Source organism: Phasianus colchicus, chromosome 15 (assembly GCF_987193195.1).
Source record: "Phasianus colchicus chromosome 15, bPhaCol1.hap1.1, whole genome shotgun sequence".
NCBI classification, from domain to species: Eukaryota; Metazoa; Chordata; class Aves; order Galliformes; family Phasianidae; genus Phasianus; species Phasianus colchicus.
Genome location: NC_143450.1, coordinates 7,670,800 through 7,692,299, shown reverse-complemented (window position 1 = coordinate 7,692,299; position 21,500 = coordinate 7,670,800). Strand labels below are relative to the sequence as shown.

The window sequence follows — 21,500 nt, the reverse complement described above, 5'->3', positions numbered from 1 at the left end:
GCCCCCCCCCAGTGCCTTGTCTATTAAACTATTTAGCTATTAAACTATAGTCAATCTGTGACAAATAGCACTGTGACTATCTATCTTAAAAAGTACTTCTTCTCTGGGACAGCTGCATCTTGATAACAAATAGTTCTATTTATTATTCTGCAAAATGATGCAATAAAACCACTCCTATATTTTTTGTCTTTCCATATATATTATCATTTTTTTCCTTCTAGAGGACAACATGGTCAACGTTCCCTTTTCTTCCCCCTTCAGCAAACACTATGATGGAATCCTAATGATTTTCCATGCTCTTGGCATTATCATCTCTTTTTGTTTCCTGATAAATAGCCTTTTTCTTTACACCTCCCGCTGAAAAACTTTCAGTATAGTCTTGCTTTACAACATGAATGGCTACAAAAATCATGTGGCTACTTAAGACCCTCTCTTCAGAATGTCATTTCAGCCATTATGATCCAATTGCAACATTCAAGTAGGAACTGAAAATTTCTCTCTCTTAATTCAGATGCTTCTGGTGTGAATCCTTAGTATAAAAATGATTGGTTTGGTGTGTTTCCAAATAATCCACTCTTTTGTGTCATGGTTACATGATATTTTTATTGTATATTTTTTTTACGTAAGAACTGTGTTAGAATGAATCATAAAAACACTGTTTGTCTTAATATTGGAAAATTACATTAAGAAATTCAGTATCTTTTAAGGTTCTTATGCTGGTCAAGTGGCAGAGTTGATTAAGGGAGCATTGAATTATGAATGGTTCATCACTCCTCATTACCATTAAAGGTAATTTTGTCTAACAGTGAGCCTAGCTATCAGGGTAAGTCTTCACTATCCATCATATACTTCAGTTTAAGTAATACAAATAATCCACATGAGTGATTCTGTCTCTGTCTTCATCTAAGTATTTTGCATGAGTCGTGTACCCCAACATTACCGTCTTACTTACAGGTTATCACAAGTTGTGGGATAAAGTTAACTTATAGCAAAATTTCATTGTGCTTTTTTAATATGTTACCTATTGAGAAGCCAATAAGAATAAAATATTTTCTTCTTTCTTTAGCCAAAGAAGGTGAAGGATCCTCTCATTAAGAAAAATAACACGTACACAGCTGCAGCTACAAGCTACACCCCTAATATTGCAAGGGACCCTGGGCTGGCAACCATTGCTAAAAGTGCAACGATAGAGCCCAAAGAAGTTAAGCCAGAAACAAAGCCTGCAGAACCCAAGAAAACTTTTAACAGCGTCAGCAAAATCGATCGACTATCAAGAATAGCTTTCCCATTGCTGTTTGGAATCTTTAATTTAGTCTATTGGGCTACCTATTTAAACCGGGAGCCTCAGTTAAAAGCCCCAACTCCACATCAATAACCTCATTTACTCATCTAGCTCTGTTTTGTCTTTTGCTCTGGGAATTGCTTCCAGTTTTCACATACAGTAATTCCCATTTGGAATATCATCAAGGTTTCTTCATTTAACCAGAAGTAAAATATATCTGTATATTTAAGAACCCTATATACAAGGGAGAGAACAATATAAGCTATATAACTTTGGAAAACTGATTCTTAAAAAGGGAAAGTTCTAGTAATGGGAAAACAAAAAAAAAAAAAAAAAAAGGCAAGCATTTGTAGATAGCTTAATACTGAATGTCCCCAAGATATATTGTATATGTACGTGAAAAAGATATTTTTATTCAATGGATTGTGAGGAGCAGGAAAATATTCTTAATGATGTCCATGTTGCACATACTATACTGCACCACTTTTTCAACCACTGTTTATAATCTTTTCAAGGATTTAAAGCTTTCCGTTTGCTGAATATGATAAGATAGGTTATTTTCCTATTCCTTTTTCCCTTCTATATTCCAAATGACCTAACTTAAAATATTAAATGATTGTTAAAGAAAAAAAAAAAAACTCACTGTAAATACAGTTCATCACTGTATAGCACATAAGATCTAATGGTAAAAAATGCTTTAATCTGCTCTCTTACTGCAGTCTTGTTCTAAGCATTAAGTTGTTACTAGACTAGATTTCAAACCAGTTGCACAATCAAGTGCAGATCCCAAGTCCCTATATCTCCTGTGTAATCCAAACAAATCCCAGATGCTTTTACAGATAGCTTTTACTCATCACTGTTCTAGAGAGTTTAAAAAAAACCAAAACAAAACAAATTTTGCAAGCTCTAGATATGTTGAATGTATTCTTTTATAAATTGATACATTAAAAAAAGCTTTAGAATGAAATTTATGGATAGCAGAAAGACAAAATATAGTATTTAAATAATATATGTAAATATGCAGCATGAGATTGTACATTTTTCTTATTTTCTTTTTCTTTTTTTTAAAAACTTTTTTAAAGTTTTGTTCTTAAAACATTGTTTAGATGTCACCTCTTAGCTCTTAATATGTTGTTAAACGCTCAATAAAACATATTTAGAGCCTAGATAAAAAAAATCATTGGCATTGGAAAGTCTAAAAAAAATACGTAGGAAGTGCTTGGAATTAATTCCATTTGTAAAGTGGTTAAGTGTACAGTAACTTGCAATCTGACAATGTCATCCAATGTTTACTATTAGATTAATGACTGGTCTGCTCAGGTCATGCATAAATACTAAAGTATGGGATTATATTTGGTAGGTAAAAATGGTGAAATATTTGCTAAGACAGAAGTTCATCTGTATATTACTGCTATATTTGCTGATACACAACTGTTACAATAAGTGATGTAATATATGTAGCATTAAATACAAAAAAGTCATACAGAAAAGAATGTACAGGAAAATAGATTTTATTGAGTAAACTTATAACATTTCATTTTTACTGTAGCAATATATTTGTAGGAATAATATGTAAGGGCTTTAAATACAAGATGTCCATTTTGCAGGTATTGTGCTCCCTTAAAAACAATTCTAGTCAGTATCACTATTGCTGATTATTAGAAGTAAAATTTCAGATAAATCTTTTTCAGAGACGGGAATAACGGTGAGTGTTGGCAAGGATCAATTAAAAAACCACAGCACACTGTACTGAGTCAATTTTGAAGAAATGCTACATAAGTCTCTAGAGAAACAGCTAATCAAAATTAAATTTCAGTCATATTTCAGGCAACGTTTTACAAACCTCAGCAAGTCAGAAAGTTGACGCTCTCTATCTACAAAAGGAAGTAGTTGATGTTTTATTTAGTTGTTTTTTCTGTTTTTTTTTTTTTTTTAATAATGCTTCATTGTCTAACATCTAGTCCTGTCTTGATAAGTTATCTGATTGGAGCTTATTAAAGGGGGATGTTTTCATCTTCTGATATCATGTGTAGATATATGTATAGAAAAAAATAAACTATGGCTCTTTAACTTCAGTGTACTTGTTTATCTTGTTATTTTTGGCGTTTAACTAGTGTGTTCATTTAGGGCATTTTATCCTTCTAGTAATTCATAGCTACCTTTTGGTCTGCATTTTGCACATTAGATGTGAATATTACTTAACTAGTCTGCTTTTTGCTATACAATGACTGCATTATATCACCTCTTAGTTTGTTAGTCTATGCCAATAGTATGATACTGTACAAACTTGATTGCAGAGTTTATCAAAGACAAGGTATTCTCTATGTAGCTTTTTTACAGTGCTTTGCTAAACCATGTAATAATAGTAAGTCTTCCTTGAAAATAATGATACACTCTTATAGAGGACAGTTTGTTTACTCCCGGGATAATTTTAAAAAGATGACATTGAATGTTTATTGCACCTCAGTGCAGTGATGTGGCAATAAAACCTAAATCTAATAGAGGTTGTTTATGGCAGAAGCATGTATTGCTTTACAGAGTTTAGCAAAAGCTCTTTATTTTATGTCAGACTGTAATTCTATTATAATAATAAAGCTAAAAATAATGAAAGTGAATGTTTTACTTTGGTTTTCTTTAGTTACTCTTCTTTTACAACACATCACTTTATGAACTGCTATTCATTGAAAAGTATTGTTTCATTTGGTAAAGAATGCAGTTTAATGGATGCAGTTTTCTGCTCAGTGTTTTCAACAACAGGAATGTTTCTGAAATCTGATTTGACATTAAAAAAATATTACTCAGTCTGTATAATGTGCATCCAGTGAAACAATAACTCAAATCAGATTAACAACTGGTGAGGTTTAGTACAATGATATAGCATAGGAAGAGAATGAAACACACAATGAAATACAGCTAAAATGGCAGATAAACCAGAGAGGAAGAGTAAAAACTGGGATTTTTTTTTTCTTTTTAAAATTAGACATGTCATAGAAATACAGATCTAAGAAAGACTGTTAAGATGGGACCTTAAATTGTATAAAATAACACTATTTCACTTATTTAATGAGTTGCAGGGATAGCATTTAAACAAATGTACGCATAGCTAGAAAATATTAATTCAAGCATTCTTTCTTTTCTATACAGAACACAAACAGAGGGAAAGCCATTCCAGTGTATTCAGTGCTCCGATTTTCTTGGGAAAGTTCCTGGCAGCAAGGCTCATGCTTTTAGGTAGAGAAACAACCAGTGGCAGATGTAGTTCTGAAGGATCCAATGCAGGAAAGGCTCTCATAAGTTCATGTGTGTACACAGTAATATTTAGAGTGACCTTAAGTAGCTGAGTTCCACAGAAAAAAAATCACCACAGTGGAAAGAAAGCTTGTATTAACACGGGCACAAATTCTGTTACCTTATTCTGCTTTCCTGTAATTTGAAGGAGAACAGTGCAGTCCAAATACTTGTTTCTTGCCTCCTACAGATAACTACACAGAGTTTGAATCCCTATGGAAACCCACACAGGATTTTCTGGAGAAGCAGGGAAATGGCAAGAGACACTGAACACCCACCTCCTATGTTCGTATGCTAGATATGGAGTATATATGAGAACTCTCACATCTCCTTTGGCACTGCTCTAATGTTCTTGGGCAGAATTTTACTAACGTAAAATGAGTGAAAATGACTAGATGCAACAGGAATTGACTGAGTGAAGAGCACGTAGCACCTTTCAGCTACACAGAGTGAAGAACAGCCCTATCAGAGGGGAGGTTCAGTCAGCATGCATCCTAAAATGGAGGTGCTCTGTGATACTACATCAGGAGGAGAAAATCCTCCAGTTCTTCTGGGATCATCACTTGATGGTACCGCAAGAATGTAGGGGAACAAGAACAGTTTGATCTGAAAACTGCTGGTGCCTCACACTTTCTGTAACTATTGGTAGAATACAAAATGCTCTGTTAGAAGTCAGCTCTTGGGGAAATGAAGATGATAGAGGATCCCTGTATGTGGAGGCCAGTATTATCTAACCATATGCTGTAGAAAGACTTCTTTAAAAAGCATTCTGCTGCCTTGATCTTCCTGGGGCTGATCACAGTATCAGAATCACAAGTGGTAATTCAGACAACTACATTTAACAGCATGATGTTGCATCATGCTGAGTAAGACGGGCTGAGCGAATAAGTGCTTCAGTTGGTGTAAAAACGTACAGCTGAAGCATCCTCCAGCACAGAGGTAACCCTTTGGTTCAGCAGTCCAAGCATTCAAAGTGTTGAACGCAGTCAGACTCCATGCAGTCTTAGTAGCAGAAATGGGTGTATTAGGTGCGTGTGCACTTATTCAAAAGTTTAACAAAGGCAAAGAAAATCTTTGACCTTTGACCTTTGGATGGGATCTTTTGGACTGACAGAAGATCTGAAAAACCTCCCTCCTCCCCCCCCCCCCTTTTTTTTTTTAATCTCCTTCTATTTTCCACCAATATGGTAAACAATAAGAGCTTATGAAACACCCTAATGGCCAGAAAATGGGGCACGCATGCTTCAGGGAGCAAATAATAAGAGAACTTCTTTCAGCCTGTGCTTTGTATCTGAATGTCCAAATAAATTAGTGTGACTGGGGAAAGTCTGACTTTTTCTTAGAGGCTTGAAAAATAGCAGTCACACTTATAAATATAAAAACCTCAAGACCTCCTCAGACTTGCTCTAGCAGATCCACAGGGAAAAACAAACAGAACAAAAACAACAAAAAGCTCCTCCTATGCATAAAAACAACACAGCTTAAATAAAATGTGTTTGCATTCTTAGCACATGAATTTTGCAAGTGAAGTGTATTGTCAGCTTGTCAAGCTGTTGCTGTCAGGTTACATCTGATTACAAATCACACCAAATACAATAAGAGAGGCAAAAGCTCTCAACGCCAAGTTTCTATAGGCTTGCTCACTCTTGCTACAGCTGCATCCAAACAGGCAGGATGACAACGTGGCTGCTGATGAAGTCATCTGATTACACAGCTCTAGGGCATCTGAAGATGCAGCAAGCAGATTCTACGCTTGCAGTACAGCTGTCTGTTACATGAATTTCACCCAAAGACTAGAGACATTTTCTCTCAAAAACCTGCAGACCAACTAGCAAATAGGAATGATTTTTTTCAGTGTGCTGTCAAGGGAAAAAGGACACATTTGGTCAACTCTGGTGAAAACAAGGGCATTTGACTACAAAGAGATCTGATGAATACCTTTCCAAGTGCTTTCATATACAAAGTATAGCTTAACCTCGAATTACACAAGCCCAAGACCTGAACAAGGACTAAGGTAATGAATTTGTCTGGAAAGAGTTTGCTAATGGCCGCTCAGAATGTACCACCTTTGGTATGTGACCATTTTAAAAGTATTCATCATCCACTGAGATGACTAGAGTGCCTCACAGAGGAAAACGAAAAACTTACCTGCTAGAGGATCCATGCAACTTAAACACAAACAACAACAGCTACTAAGAGCAAAATGCACAAAGCTCCTATTCCATTGCTTCAGCAGCAGTAGAACATCACTTTTAAATAAGCGATTTATAGGCTTCTAAGATTGCTCTCCATTACAGTAATACTCATTAATATAATAACTGTTCCCCAGGAATATGAAAAATTCCAATTAAAAAAAAAAAAATATATATATATATATATTTATGGTCAACCAAAAAGAAAACTCAGTGAAGCTACAACACAAATATATCCTTATTTTCCTCTTGAATTAAACTAGATTACAAAAACAGAAAAGTTCATTTAAAATGAATCTTGACTGAAATCAATGCACCTTCTGAATAAGAGAATAAGCTATCAGAGATCATGATATAAATAAATATCTGCCAATTGTTAGGACCTGCTGGAGGGCCATGAATTTAAGAAAGAACAATAACACCTTTGAACAAAGTGTAATCAAATAAGCAGCTTTCTATTCTTCATATGAAAATAGTACAATTTCAGTAGTTTCAGTGGGCCTTTTCAACAGGCTGCTGCTTTTTTGTTGTTGTTTGGTTTGTTTTTTCCTGCTTTCATGTTGTCTTCTTAAAAGAGAAAGGAAAATAACAGCCAAACACAAAAAAAAACCCCCAACCACTCATGAAATTCAACTTCTGCTTCCTTTCATCCCTGTCTGAATGAGGGGCTAAGGCAAGCACAGAGATGCTTGAGGTTTGGTTCCCAAAGGTAACAGTGCACAGCTCAGGAAATAGCAGCATGGGTATCTTAAATCAAACAGTTCTAAGACAGCAATGTGAAATAAGTCTGAACTACAACTAAAGCTCAACTAAGCCTCACAGATACAACAAAATAACATGCAGATTAATGTAAAACTCTCAGGACTCTATAAGATTTTGTTTCTTCATTTATACCAGACAGCAAAGCAAGCTTTGGGGAAAAAAAAAAAAAAAAAGCTACAGACAGCTATTTTGAAGACAATACCTACTGTAAACCAGTCTGCTGATTTCTGTACATTTTCATCATCTCCTCTCTAGTTTGCTTCATTTGCAAGGAACTGGGCTAATTTAGACCAAGCAAAATTGGTCCTTGGGTCATGAGGGCCTTTACCAGCTTGTTTGTGATCATCCTCTCCCCTGAGTCTCTCATGTAGGAAGACACAGAAAACAAATGAGAACACATCTCATTTCAACAGTTTAATGCACTGTGTATTATGAAAGGGATTTATATACACCAATACAATATTTAGGTAACTGCACAGCCAGAATTCTCAACATCGGAGTGTACTTCTCTTACACCCATATGTAAATGCCAGATTACAGATCCCCAGAAAAGGAGAGTATTTCTGGCAGTTCCACAATAGGCTTTGTGTTTCAGCCAGGATTTTACTAGCTCTTAATAATGCAGAGGAATCCTTCTCTGGTCATTGAGTTAGTGAATCTTAATAGTGATGCTCATTTGTAAATTGCTCTAAGTTTCTTTTCTAACATAGGCGGGGCTGGAAACGTCCACTTCCAATCTATTAGTTTATGAATGGAAGGATGCTTTCCTTACAGCTCTCAAGTAAAGAGGTTTAAAAATTGAGCAAGTGAATAAAACAAACAAAACGAGAAAGAAAAGAAAGATCATTATGAATAATAAAAAGATCTGGTAATCCACAAATTTGGTTTCAGATATTTATCATACCTTTAATAGTGATGATCAACAGCTTTTTTCCCTCCCCACAAAGTCTCCTAGACACTGATCTCCTAACAAATGCATTACTGAAATACAACAAAAAAACCTTTCAAATGGATAAGAGCAGAATAAAGCCAGCATCAGGTGCGTTTGAAAACCTTACCAGGCATTTTTAGCCATAGAACCAACAAATTTTAAGTATTCCAATGCTACTAAAGAAAACATAAGAGAAAATAAAGTATTAGGCTCTGCAGCAAGTGCAGCTTACAGTTTTCTTCTGTGTTTCACCAAGGCATAGGACTAAAGATTACTCTTACCCTGCATGCCACGCAAATACAGGTTTCACGTGATTGAAAGAGGAAAACTCCCTCACTTTATTCATGCCACTATTGGAGCTTTTTTAGAACATGATATTTATATTGAGGATTGTCACGGAACTGACACACAGGAGAAAAATCAGAGACACAAGTTAATTACCTCAGGCCTTAAGAGTGAAAGCATATATAACAGATCAGGTTATACAACAGGTAACTCAGATTTGTGAAGTTCACCTTTCACATTGTTCTAGAACTGATGTTATTTATATTTCAATACTTTTTTTTTTTTTTTTCCTAAATATAATCTCTGGTTCATTGCAAAGTAAAACTTAAAAAAGGTAAGACTACTTTTGTTATAGCCTTTGGTTCAAAGGGTATAAATAAGTATATGGTATATACTTCAAAAAGTATATACTTCTTGAAGCACACCTGAAGAAAGGCACTTTTATCTGGCTAGTCTAAGAAGTAAATGGAAAGAAGTCTATAAATGAATATGATTCACTTATAAACATAGAGATATAAAAAAAATAATAATAATCTGGTGTGGCACAATCAGGCATATTTATTACTAAACATAGTGTACTTAACAACAAGAGTTGTAAGACAATAGGCTGTTTTACTACTGCCTCTTAATGGGAATTACATGAATAATGAGTCTCAGGAGGCACTTGCCAGTGATAAAGGTAAATATTGGCTCTAAAAAATGTCAGACAAGCTATTATGCCTTTGTATTGCAGGCAAGCTAGATGGGTTATTAGCCATTATTTTGTTTTATTATATCTAACATTTAATAGCTTGGAATGTATGTTTAAAAGATAAAAAGACTGATGAGATGAAAGAACGGTCAGTGCAAATGCCAAATATACATCCATTTCTCTTCACTTCATAACTGTGACTGGATGGTGTGCATCAATGAAGTAAAGAAAGCTTGCTTCAAGGTCAGCAGCTTGAACAGAAAACCAACGCAGCAGAAAATGAGTTGCAGAATGTCTCATCCCCAGCCTCAGATCAAAAATACAGTTGAATCTGCTATTATTAGTTTTCGTATTGTAACAAGGAAGTACTTGCCCAAGATTTCAGCTCCCTTACTTGAGGCACGATACAAAGGTTGCCAGCCTTCTGCACAGTCAGAGGAAAGGACACACCATTCTCAACATTCACATGGAAAAAAAAATGATGAGAAGAAACTTGGCCTATTCAACACCAGCACGAATTGAAGCCAAGAAGGCTCTATTTAGAAGCGGAGCAACTTAATTTGGGCAGGGGAGGTTGGTGCACATGGACACGCGCATTGTGTAACATGGGAGGAAGAGATGGCACATTTATTAGACGGCTGCTCAGAGCAGGGCCTGGGTGACGAGGGTGACATGATGCACACTACCTGCTGCCCAGCTTGCCCTACTGCTCACCAGGCTGTTGTCCCTGCAGGAGCAGCCCAGCGTGTCACAGCATCCCACCAGCCGTGTTTCTGGGGAAAAATCTGACATTGCATGGGGTTGACTCTGTGGTCCAGTCACAAAGACAACATGAAAAAAATAAGGCTGAAAGGGATGCAGGAGGTCCCAGAAGTTAGATATTAGGGAAAAATTTCTTCTCAGAAAGAGTGGTAATACATAGGCACAGACTGCCCTGGGAGTGGGTAGAGTCACTGTTCCTGGAGGTGTTCAAGAAATGTAGAGATGTGGCAGTAACAGGCATGGTGGTGGTGGGCTGAAGGTTGGACTGGATGATTTCAGTAGTCTTTTCCAACCTTAACGATTCTATGAGAAGAGGAACAACCGTCCTCACAGAAACCACTGTCCCATATAACTGAACATGATATACATGATATTAACTTGATGATGATGCTGATCTGCTTACAAGTACTTAGAATTTGCATTTCCCTCTTCAAGCAACCGAAAGAAAGGAAGAACGACCTTGCTGTTCACTAGGTTTGAAGGTATCAGGCAGAGACCCACTCACTGCTTTCTGAGACTTTCAGGAATCTTAGGTTTGACTGAGAAAAAAAAGGTGCATATCACCTAGATATCATCATTATTAGTTTTAGCAGTGTCTGGAATGTGCAATGAATGATCAGTACTTCCCAGCAGTGATTACTGTACAGAGACATAAGGAACAGGTTATTACAAAAAGTAGGAAAAGACTGAAATTTCACCACAGTAACAGCACTGGCGTAAGCAGCAGCACTGGCTTACATTTTACGGAGATTTTTATCATCCTAGAATGTATCTGAATAGAAATCCAAGGTTTTGAGGCAGATGGTTCTCACACAGTTTATGAAATCTATAACAGAAGTCTAAAATATGTTCAAAACTCCTTTGAGTTGTGTACTTAGAGGGTAGATCTATTCTCTCTCTTGCAGGGGATTTCTCCATAAACAAGAAAGTTTCCTAAAAGTTTGGACCGCCTCTTTGGTGACTAGTTCCCAGTAGTAATATATTACAGAACTGCCTCTGCTCTCTTTACTCATTAAGCTGACAACCTCAAAGTCCCAAAAATCACTAACTGCACTCACATTTCTGCTACTACTCACACTGATACTGGCCACTTCCATGCAACGGGTCAAGAGAGAAAGCTGTAAAGATACCCCAAGATGAGGAAAATCAATCTTGGAGCCCAAGAGGCAAAACTACTGATGCAGAAGATTACTAAATACAACTAGATGCGTCTTGGCACTGGAATCTTTGGAGAGAATACCATGGGGCTATTTTTCAATAAACATGAAATAAAGTCTTATGGCAAACCACAAAGAATAAGATATACTGCTTTTTTTTTGTTCATTGCTCCTAATTACTATTTGCTCAAGGGGAAAAATGGGAGAGAGTGTATTTGTATAAAATATACTAAAATATTTATATGGCTAACATGACAGAAACTATAAAACATGCTGACCCTTAGACAAATTTGCATCCTCCCTAGGACTTTGCCAAGGGCAGAATGTCCCTTGGTAAAAATAACTCTGTACTAAATATATATATTTAGAGCTCAAATTGAAGGATAATGAGGAGATTCTCTTGATTTTAATGAAACTGCTAGAGTGCTAATCCTCCAAACAATTTATTAGAATGCTGTTAGTAGTTTATATATATATATTAACACACAGCTTTTATATATATTTTTCACAGATTCACAAAATTATAGGGGTTGGCAGGGACCTTGAGTTGGAAACCTACTATTGGAAAGCAAACTGTCAATTGCATAGGAGTATGTCTTGAAAATCTCCAAAGAAGGAGATGCCACAAGCAGACTGGGCAGTCTGTTCCAATGCTCCATCACTCTGACAGTAAAGAATTTCTTCCTTGAGTTAGAATGGAACTTCTTGTGTTCTAGTTTCTGCCCGTTGTCCCTTGTTCTAATGCTGCATGCCACCAAAAAGAGTGCACCCCTATTGACTAGACTACCACACATTAGAAATTTATAAACAGTTGAGATCCCCTCCCAGCCTTTTCTTCTTCGGACTGATGGAGCCCAACGCTTCTCAGCCGTTCCTCATATGGGAAAAACACACATGAAAACATACACGTACATGAACTTCTTCCTTAACATCAGAATCACAGAATTGTAGGGGTTGGAAGGGACCTCCAGAGATCATTGAGTCCAACCCCCTGCCAAAGCAGGTTCCCTACACCAGGTCGCACAAGTAGGCATCCAGGCGGGTCTTGAATATCTCCAGAGAAGGAGACTCCACCACCTCTCCCTGGGCAGCCTGTTCCAGTGCTCCGTCACCTCACCGTAAAGAAGTTCTTGCGCACATTGGTGCGGAACTTCCTATGCTCCAGTTTTCGGCCATTTCCCCTTGTCCTGTCTCCGCACACTGCTGAAAACAGTCTGGCCTCGCCACTCTGCCCCCCACACCTTAGATATTTATAGACCTGGATCAGGTCTCCTCTCAGCCTTCTCTTCTCAAGGCTAAGCAGACCCAGCTCACTCAGCCTTTCCTCATAGCAGAGACGCTCCAGGACCTTCACCATCTTTGTGGCCCTCCGCTGGACTCTTTCCAAGAGATCCCTGTCTTTTTTGTACTGGGGAGCCCAGAACTGGACACAGTACTCCAGATGAGGCCTTACCAGGGCAGAGTAGAGGGGGAGGATCACCTCCCTCGACCTGCTGGCCACGTTCTTTTTAATGCACCCCAGAATGCCATTGGCCTTTTTGGCCACAAGGGCACACTGCTGGCTCATGGCCAAGCTGTCGTCCACCAGGACACCCAGGTCCCTCTCCGCAGAGCTCCTCTCCAGCAGGTCATCCCCCAACCTGTACCAGTGCATGCGATTATTCCTCCCCAGATGCAAGACTCTACACTTGCTTTTGTGGTACTTCCCTCTGCCTTAGCTTCAGTGTTCATTTTCACTTGCTCAGGCTCCATTGCCTAGTTATCTACTATCACAGAAGCCTTCATGTAAAAAATACTTACACATAATTTCTAGAAAACTGTGAATAGTGCCACAATTTCCCCCTAAGCTTCGTGAAATCAATGAAAAGTTTTGGATTTGGTATGCACTTATTTTCCTCTTTGATAAAAATAATGAAAAATACTAAAAGCTTACGTACAACACTCCACTACATGATAGCTGCTAGGATAGTTAGTTTTAATTTATTAAATTTAGACTAAATTTTAATAATCTCTTTTCACAGAATTTAATGGTACACTAGACCACAAACTGAAAACTTCCTTGTTTGTCCCACTCCAATTACTAGTATTTTGATAACAAAATATAAGATCCTGTAAAAGTAATTTCTCCAATCTGGTGCTTTTTCTTGTACAGTACATGTAAGCATCTTTAGTACCTAAGAAGAGCACACATGCAACTAACTGCTTAGGCCACTAAGATGCAGGCTTGCCAACCAGTGCGGCCAATGTAAACCAACCCCATTGCACTCAGCCTGGAGTACATCTCTGATTCGCTATGAGTTCAGGTGAGTTAGCTCTGAACACAGGAACAACTGTGATGAATCACTATAGATTTATGGCCTGAGCTGCGACCACAGATTTAAATGAGCTAGAGCTACACTCCATGAGTGATGCATATCGCAGTACCCGCAAATCCTGGTTCCAATTTTCCCATGGCTATAACTGGCAAGTTATTTGCATGTGAGTCATAATTACATGCCTATTCTGGAAGCCTGTTTCTAAATAGATTTCTACAACTTGTGAAATATACAGAGCTCTACGTTCTGCTTTGGTACTCTATTTTACTACCTTTTCCTTCTCCGTTCTCTATAAGATAACTGTTTTATGAAAGGTATATTTGGTTTGAACATCTTCAGATTTTTCCTACAAACCTGCTTTTCAAGCGACATTCGCCTATATAGAACTGAGTCATTTGAAGTATGAAAGCTAAGGTGGCCAAACATGACAGCTGAGCACATCATCCCCAGGTATCTCTTCCCTTTCTGTTAATCACTGAGATGGGATTGCCTGAGCAATTTTGTGTCTCAGACCCCTTTGGCTAAAATGGAATTTTGATTTTCCATTCATGATACAGCTTGTTCAAATAAGTGGTGAGGATGCAGTCTTATGAGATATTAGTGGAACACAAACTAGAAATCCCTTGCAGATTTCTTCTAGTTTTCTAAAGATTGAATTACCTGTTTCTGTTTCCCTCTTCCTTTTGCCAAGAGTTGTGAGGGCTAGCTACAGGGAACGGACTTGGGACAAAACTGAGATGACAGACTGTTTTGTGCCATAGGGGACTGCTAGATTAAATACCACAAGGAGCTTGTGGAAAGATTTAGTAGCTGCAGGCAACCTATGTCAGAACTAGAAAGCAATAGTCCTGGGACAGCAGTGCCTCACAGCTGTGACTTGTAACAACTGTATTTGGCCTAAGTGACAAAAAGTGTTTAATCATCTCTGATCTATTCAAAGTAGACAATAAAACACAGAAAGGAATAATCAAGTGGCTACTGCCCACATCCTATTCTAATGTGATTAACATCTCTAAGTAATATTGTCACTTCCTCGGATTTAATAAAAAATAAGCTTTTAAATGACTTCTGCAAGACACTAAGATATTATGACACATCAGATTGGATCTTCAGCATCAAAACTATTTCAACTTCCTGATTTTTATTTTCTACTATATGGTCATTTTTACTTGTAGTCAAGAAATGGAAGGGAGAGAAAGGTCGCATCTTTCATTTCGCTTATACTGGAAAATTAACCTTGTTTCCATAATGACTATCATCCTTGAAATGATCATTCCTCCCACAAGCCTCCAGCAAGAGAAGCAGTCATTTGCAAAAAAAAAAAAAAAAAAAAAGGAGTGGGGAGGGAGGTGAGAGTGCTTTCCATTTCCCAGAGTGAATTACCTTATCAAAATAAATGAATGTTTATTCATGTGCCATTTGAGATCTAGCAACATTCATGCCCCTCATTGTAGAGAGCAGCAATTGCATTAGACTCATTGATCATCACCTGTAGTGGTTGGTGCAGTTTAACGTCTTAAAATGCTACTCACTACTCTAACAAAGGATAAGAATATATTTCTCACTAGATCTTTTGGAATGTTTTATTCTTAGTGCGTGAAATCACTTTGTCCATAATGACCAGGATTTACTTTTATTAGATTATGTCTACTGACAAGGTACTCTGAACATCAAGCTTCCTGAACACCAAGTGTTTATGCATCAATACTGTACAGTTTGTTTTAAAGCCAGGAAATGGATTTAAGAACATCATTCTAACGTTGCTCTAGTCTGAAAAAGTACACCATGGGATATCATATGGGCTGTAAAGTTCTCATCTATCAGTATGAACAATAGCTTGTTAAATACTGGAAGATAAAAATCTGACTGTGCTCACAAGATTTTTATCCTGCAGGCTTTTAAACATACAGATGTACTTTATTTTGAGCAATATATTCTTGCTGTAAAAGAACTGAAAGAATAAAAAACTAAGAATTCTATTTCCAAGTGAATAAAGGATAGAATATGCTATGAAAAGAAATGTGAAAGTCTAAATACGATGACTAAAATTCGAGGATGATAATGTAGTAATATTAATACAGCATCAAATGATTCACAGGGAATGAACAACTGACAAAAAAATCTCTCAATTCCCCCCAAATTAATAAAACTTATTGTAAGAGATAGATAACTTCTGCTATATGAAACAAATTCTCATCTGCTGTCTTTGTTATGTTGTCTGAATACATCAAAAAAGTGTATTATGTGCAAAAGGCAAAGTGATAAGCAGTGAAATCCCCTGTGGCACAAAGCATAACAGTAATGGATTCTGGAGACTTGATTGGGAGTAAAAAATAATAATAATGCCCTGCATGTAAGAAAGGGAAATTCAGGACTTTATTATTTAGCTGCATTTGTACATTTTAATTTTCATTTCACATAGAGAAATGATAAGCAGTGATTTTAGCTAAGTAATCAGGTCTTTCTCCAGACAGATCACAAAACTTGGGTTATTGTAGGAATTGAACCAACACACATATAATCCAAACAGAATTTAATTCTAGATTCGTTTGGAGGAAAAACGCCTGGGAAAAAAAGAAAAAGCTGCACTTTAATCAAGATAATTGCTACTATCATCTCCTGTCTGGTCAGAAGATCTGATGAGAAACTGCAGTCCTAATTAGGAAAATCATTTCAAAGCAACTAACTATAGACCTTTACACATTCAGAGATTGAAATTATGTGGGTTATAGCTGTGGGCTTTTTGCACCTCAGCACTGAAGAGAGAGATTTGAATAATGTGAAACAGTTTGCAAGCTCTGAGTATGATGCTGAGTCATTTGTGGAAAAAAAAAAAACCAAACCAACAAAAAACCTGTCTCCCAGCCTGATTCCAGCATGCAAATGAAAGTTTTTCTGTAAAGTAATGTTTTCAACTGTAGATAAATAAGATTTCAAGGCTCTATTTCAGATTCAGAGGGCCTATTCATGACTGGAAAAGCGGTTCTTAGGCAAAGATTATGAAGATAAATATTATGAGGTGACTAAAGCCCCAAACTCAATTAAGAAGGATTGTTATAATATGATTTGAATTGGATTATGGCATCATTTTGCTTCCTTGGTTTACGCAGTCGAAATAGCAGACTAGTACAGTATCTCTGTCTAGCAATAAGAGGAAAACTTGCAAGCACAACTGGAAAAGTAAGGAAATATTGACATGAAACCCAAGCTTTCACTGCTGCATACTGACCAGGACAGGGATTTGATAGTTACTGGCTGAAAATTTACAGGCTTTACTCGAATGCACTGCTATCATGGAAGAGGAAAGTGAAAATCAGAAGTGAAGCTCCAGAGAGACAGAAATGGAATATAAATAAGAAAAAGTAGTGTTGTCTCACTCAGAAGTGAACAGGATTTCTAAATAATAGAATAAAATAGACAACTGAAACAAGGAATGAAGGTTACTCAGCAGTGACAGCAACATACCTAAGCACACATCACATTACTTGAAGATAATCAGAATTTATTTTTAAAACACGTGAAGTGAAAAAATAAATACATTTCTAGTAGGAAAGTGAAGTTTAAAATGTAGTGACAAGAATAAGGAAAGTCTGCTCAGCAATGGGTTGCTAGAGTAGTGGGTTACTAGATGGTTAGGTTGAGGTTGGATAATTATCTTGAAGGTCTTTTCCAACCTCAGCCATCATATGAAATGAAATAGAAAATGTTACCAGTTTCATTACAAAGTTGTAATCAAACTAGTTAACTAGACCAATTATAATTACAAAGCAAATTCCAATTAATCTGCCTACTGGGATATTTTCTTTAAGGGTAGAATTATTGCTAATCAAAAAATTCACATTCCAAATCTAAGGTGAAGGAAATTACCTCCTAGCCAAGTCTTTCTGACAGGCCAAGTGTGAACCGCTACAGGCAAATTTTTGCTCACTTCACTGCTGAGAAGCACATCGAAAAAAACTGTATGTCATACTGGTGGATGACAGCTAATCATCATTAAGAGGGATTTGGAAATGCTTTTTTCCATGTCCAAAAGACATTTGGTCCTTCCTGGGAGAAATATGACAATTATCCAGCACAATATGTAGTGCAGAGCCCCAGACGACACTGTGACTCAGTTGGAATAGTCTCTAAACAAATGAGAGGTCTGCAATAGACTTGCACTAATAAGGTAAGAGAAATAAAGTCTTAAGGGAGAATCACACACACAGATAAGAGGACAAATCAATATTACAATGAGAAGCAGATCTGAGCATTGCCTAATGTTTCCTCTCAGTACCACGCTGCATCTATCACACTGTGAATACATAATTAATACCAGTGGTTTCCCTTTTATTTTTCTCTCCCTGTCCCAAATAACTTGTTTTTTTCCCCCCTTGTCCAGTGAGATACAGGAAGACTGCTAGATAACAGATTGGAGGCTTGCTTCCCAAGCTGGGTAAGAACAATATTCCAAATAATTGAAAGGCTGAAAAAAATTGTATAACCTCTCTGAAAAATTCATCTCCCAAACCCCCCACTCCAGCACAGACACTTACCACTCTCTGAAATACAAAGCAAGTCTCTCCTAAATCTCCATCATAATGAAAGTGCTACAACTCAAATATATTCAAGTGACCTCAGCTCACTGTTGCATCACTCCACCAGATAATCTCACTCTCCTGAAGGTTTCGTCATAAATTATGTTAACCCACAATGGCTCCAGCCTTGTTACAGAATAAGACACTTCCAGTCGTTATTTGTATTCCTTACACATACTGATAAATGGAAAACACGTTATCTGGGAACTATTTGTTCTCACTTTTCTTTCCCTAGAGTTCATTTATTTCACAGAACAGGGACACTCCTAACAATACGTCCATAGATATTATAAATAAACATTTTTCCTAATTTTGACTTAAAGATAACAGAAGTCAAGGTAAGTTTTAAATTTTTGTTTTAACTTGAATAAAATATCTATGTATTTTGCACACGCCAAGTAGGTTGTGAGTGACAGATGTCAGACTGATTCATACTCAGGATTCTACATACCAGGTATTTAAAGACACCAAGAAAGAAAAAAAGCCACAGAAAACCAGATTGCCAAGAAAAAAGTGCATGTAAATATGTAAAGTACTCATTGTATAGTTCTTACAAATACAAAGAACAATATCTTCTCCTGCATAAAACAGTATATTTATGTGTTCAAAGGGGGGTTATAGCAGAAACTACCATTTATTCTTTAATGACTCAGAACTCATCCCTGAGATTCTCTTTTTCCTCCTCTTATTATTTACAGTATAACCAAAGCCCATTCTGCAGTGCACCAGGAGTCGAACAAACAGATAATATGGTCTTACTGAGTTTTCAAGCCAAAGGCCAGAACTAGTGACAGCTGTTTCGGCACATCACAGAACACACTTTAAGATTAAATATCTGTTGAGTTAGAAATATTTTTTAATTGCCAAATGCATTTTCACATCCCTAATTGTCCATCTGCAACAATTAGTTCACTGAACACAGTAGCATTTGAACTGCTATATTCCAGAAGTGCTGTGCTCTGAATTTGACCACCATCAACTAGTTCACAAGAACCAGCTTGGTCTTCAAAGGTAGCAGATAAACCTGTCAGAGTAAGAAATTGCAGTTCAGATCATTTTGGTCTGACTGAAAATAATGACCCTCAGAAACATTTTTGGAATTTAAGAACTTCTTATGCCTGCCTTTTGCTTCCACATCTTCTCACACTGATAGGAAAAGAAAATAGTAATCTGGAACGCAACAACTAGATAAAATTGGAGCAAGGCCTTATTTTGCTGTGCTGATTCACTGAGCTCTTAACTATCATTATGACTACTGATGCTAAAATGTCACCAAGACATTCTGGATCTTCCTCCTCAGCAACAGAAACAAAGCTCTGTTTATTCAGCCAGGGGAAGGATTTTCAACACACAATACCCTTCTAACACATATTTAATGAGCTCATTTTCTGGGAAGGATTAACTGATAGGAGATTTGGATGGAACTTAATTATTCTTACGGAGATACAACAGTGTATTAGTAAATAAGTCATTTGTTTTCCTATAATTAAGGCTTAGTGTAGAACAAGCTAAAATAATTTGTGTTATCAAGAGACGGTAAGGTACGTATTTCCTAACATCTGAGTTTGAGCGTATTAGTTAAGAATCGTGTGCTTAAGAGAAGATACAGTTAGGAAATAAGTAGGTAAGAAATATGCTACAAGGTTACACAATAAACACAGTTACTTATAGATATTTGAAGGTTTTCTAATCATGTTATATAAATGTTTGAATTGAGGAGGCCCGGCTACTTCCAGAACATGAGAAGACAAAACAGTTCACTTACAGCAGCTCTATTGTTTATGCCTGTTTTTGTTTGTTTTTTTTTTTTTCTTTTTAAGATAAAGAAGCAAATATAAATCAGCTCTGCCTATAATACCGAAATGTAGTTAATACAGATCACACAGTTGTTTAAAGATGCTAGTAATACTGCAACATCTATTATCAGATGCATTATGCATGATCATTCAGTACCCCATCACCAAGCTTGAAGCTCTAGGTACAAATTCTGAGATTATCTATGGCGAAATTTTTAAGTCTGAAGTTTCAAGAAATGTTTCAGATCAATGACAGTTCTTGTTTCAGCTAGGTAACCTGCATCTCTGTAGTTGGAGTACTTAAGTTATAGGACTGAATCAGGGCCAGAGTTTAAAGCCTATTCCATAATCAGTAGCAATGAAATTGGACCTACTGCCCATTGCTCAATCCATATGTCAAAGCAAGCAGAAAAGACATTGACACCCAACCAGCTTTTCCACTACCAGGGAGCCTCAGGGACTGTATAGAACAGGCAAACTAATAACTTGTCGATAACACATTTCAGTGCTCCTAAAACTCACTTTGTGCTACTGCATTAGCATTTACACTTGTAATCAAGCTGTTAGCTGTCATTTCTGAAAACAAGTACATAAATAACAATTGATCATGTAAATTATAATATCTTGATTTGCATATACTAAACATAGAGTATGCTTCCGTTTCTCCCCCACTTGACAGAACGGTAGGAGAGAACATACTGTTCCTAATGTCTTATGCCTTCAGAACTTGAGGAGCTGCAATAGCCCTGAATAGTATCCCCCACTTCTAACACCCAACAATAACCATTGGAGGGAAAAAAAACAAACATACTTACTTCCAACACTCAATAATGCCTTCCAACATTCAAAAATATTACTGTTTTATTTTAAGGTGGTTTTTTTTTTTTTCATTCTCAGTAATTCAACTTCAGATTCATTCACTACTAGTACTTTTTAACAAACCCTACGTTGCTGACAACCAACTAACCAGGCAAGATGACCATCTGACTGTGATATACGAACAGTCAAAGAAAATCAGCCAAAAATGGTACGACAGAATACTTAAATTTCACTTCTCCCACTGAAGCCTCAGTATCTAAATAACCATGAGACCTAACTGCTTATTCTTTCTTATTTCAAGGGGATATTAAATTTTTATACCTTGATTAAATATAGAGATCAACTAGAGACAAAAGCATTGTTAAATTTTCGGTCCTCACAAGTTTATGCAATGTCCTGAAAACATTTACTCTAGTTGCTCCAGGAGATAACACAACCAGACTTTTGTGCAATCAGTCAGCAGCACAGAGGGAGACAGGAAGTCCAGTCAGTCAATTATTTGCCTCCACATTCTACCTTGCTTTCCACATGCAAACACAAATCAAAATTTTGTCCTTTAGTTCATGCTTATTAGCATATTCTATTCATATCTGGCTGTATTCGTTTACAATCTTATTCTTTTTCTTTTTTCCCCCCTAAAAGC

General features: G+C 36.8%; 1 protein-coding gene and 1 long non-coding RNA gene across 6 annotated transcripts in view; one reads left to right on the top strand and one right to left on the bottom strand.

Moving 5' to 3' along the window:
* Positions 1–1,502, top strand: part of GABRA1 (gamma-aminobutyric acid type A receptor subunit alpha1) — a 39,672-nt gene extending 38,170 nt beyond the window's left edge. Inside the window, exon 10 of one of the 4 annotated variants that reach the window (XM_031598039.2) lies at positions 1,067–1,502. In XM_031598039.2, coding sequence (XP_031453899.2) covers positions 1,067–1,375 — 309 coding nt within the window. In that variant the 3' untranslated portion in view covers positions 1,376–1,502. The remainder of the gene's footprint in view (positions 1–1,066) is intronic. The other 3 variants (XM_090150654.1, XM_090150653.1, XM_090150652.1) reach the window with 3 other exon arrangements.
* The window catches only part of LOC116232001 (uncharacterized), an 80,324-nt gene that overhangs the window by 32,322 nt on the left and 26,502 nt on the right, over positions 1–21,500 (bottom strand). The gene's annotated exons all lie outside the window — the stretch shown is intronic.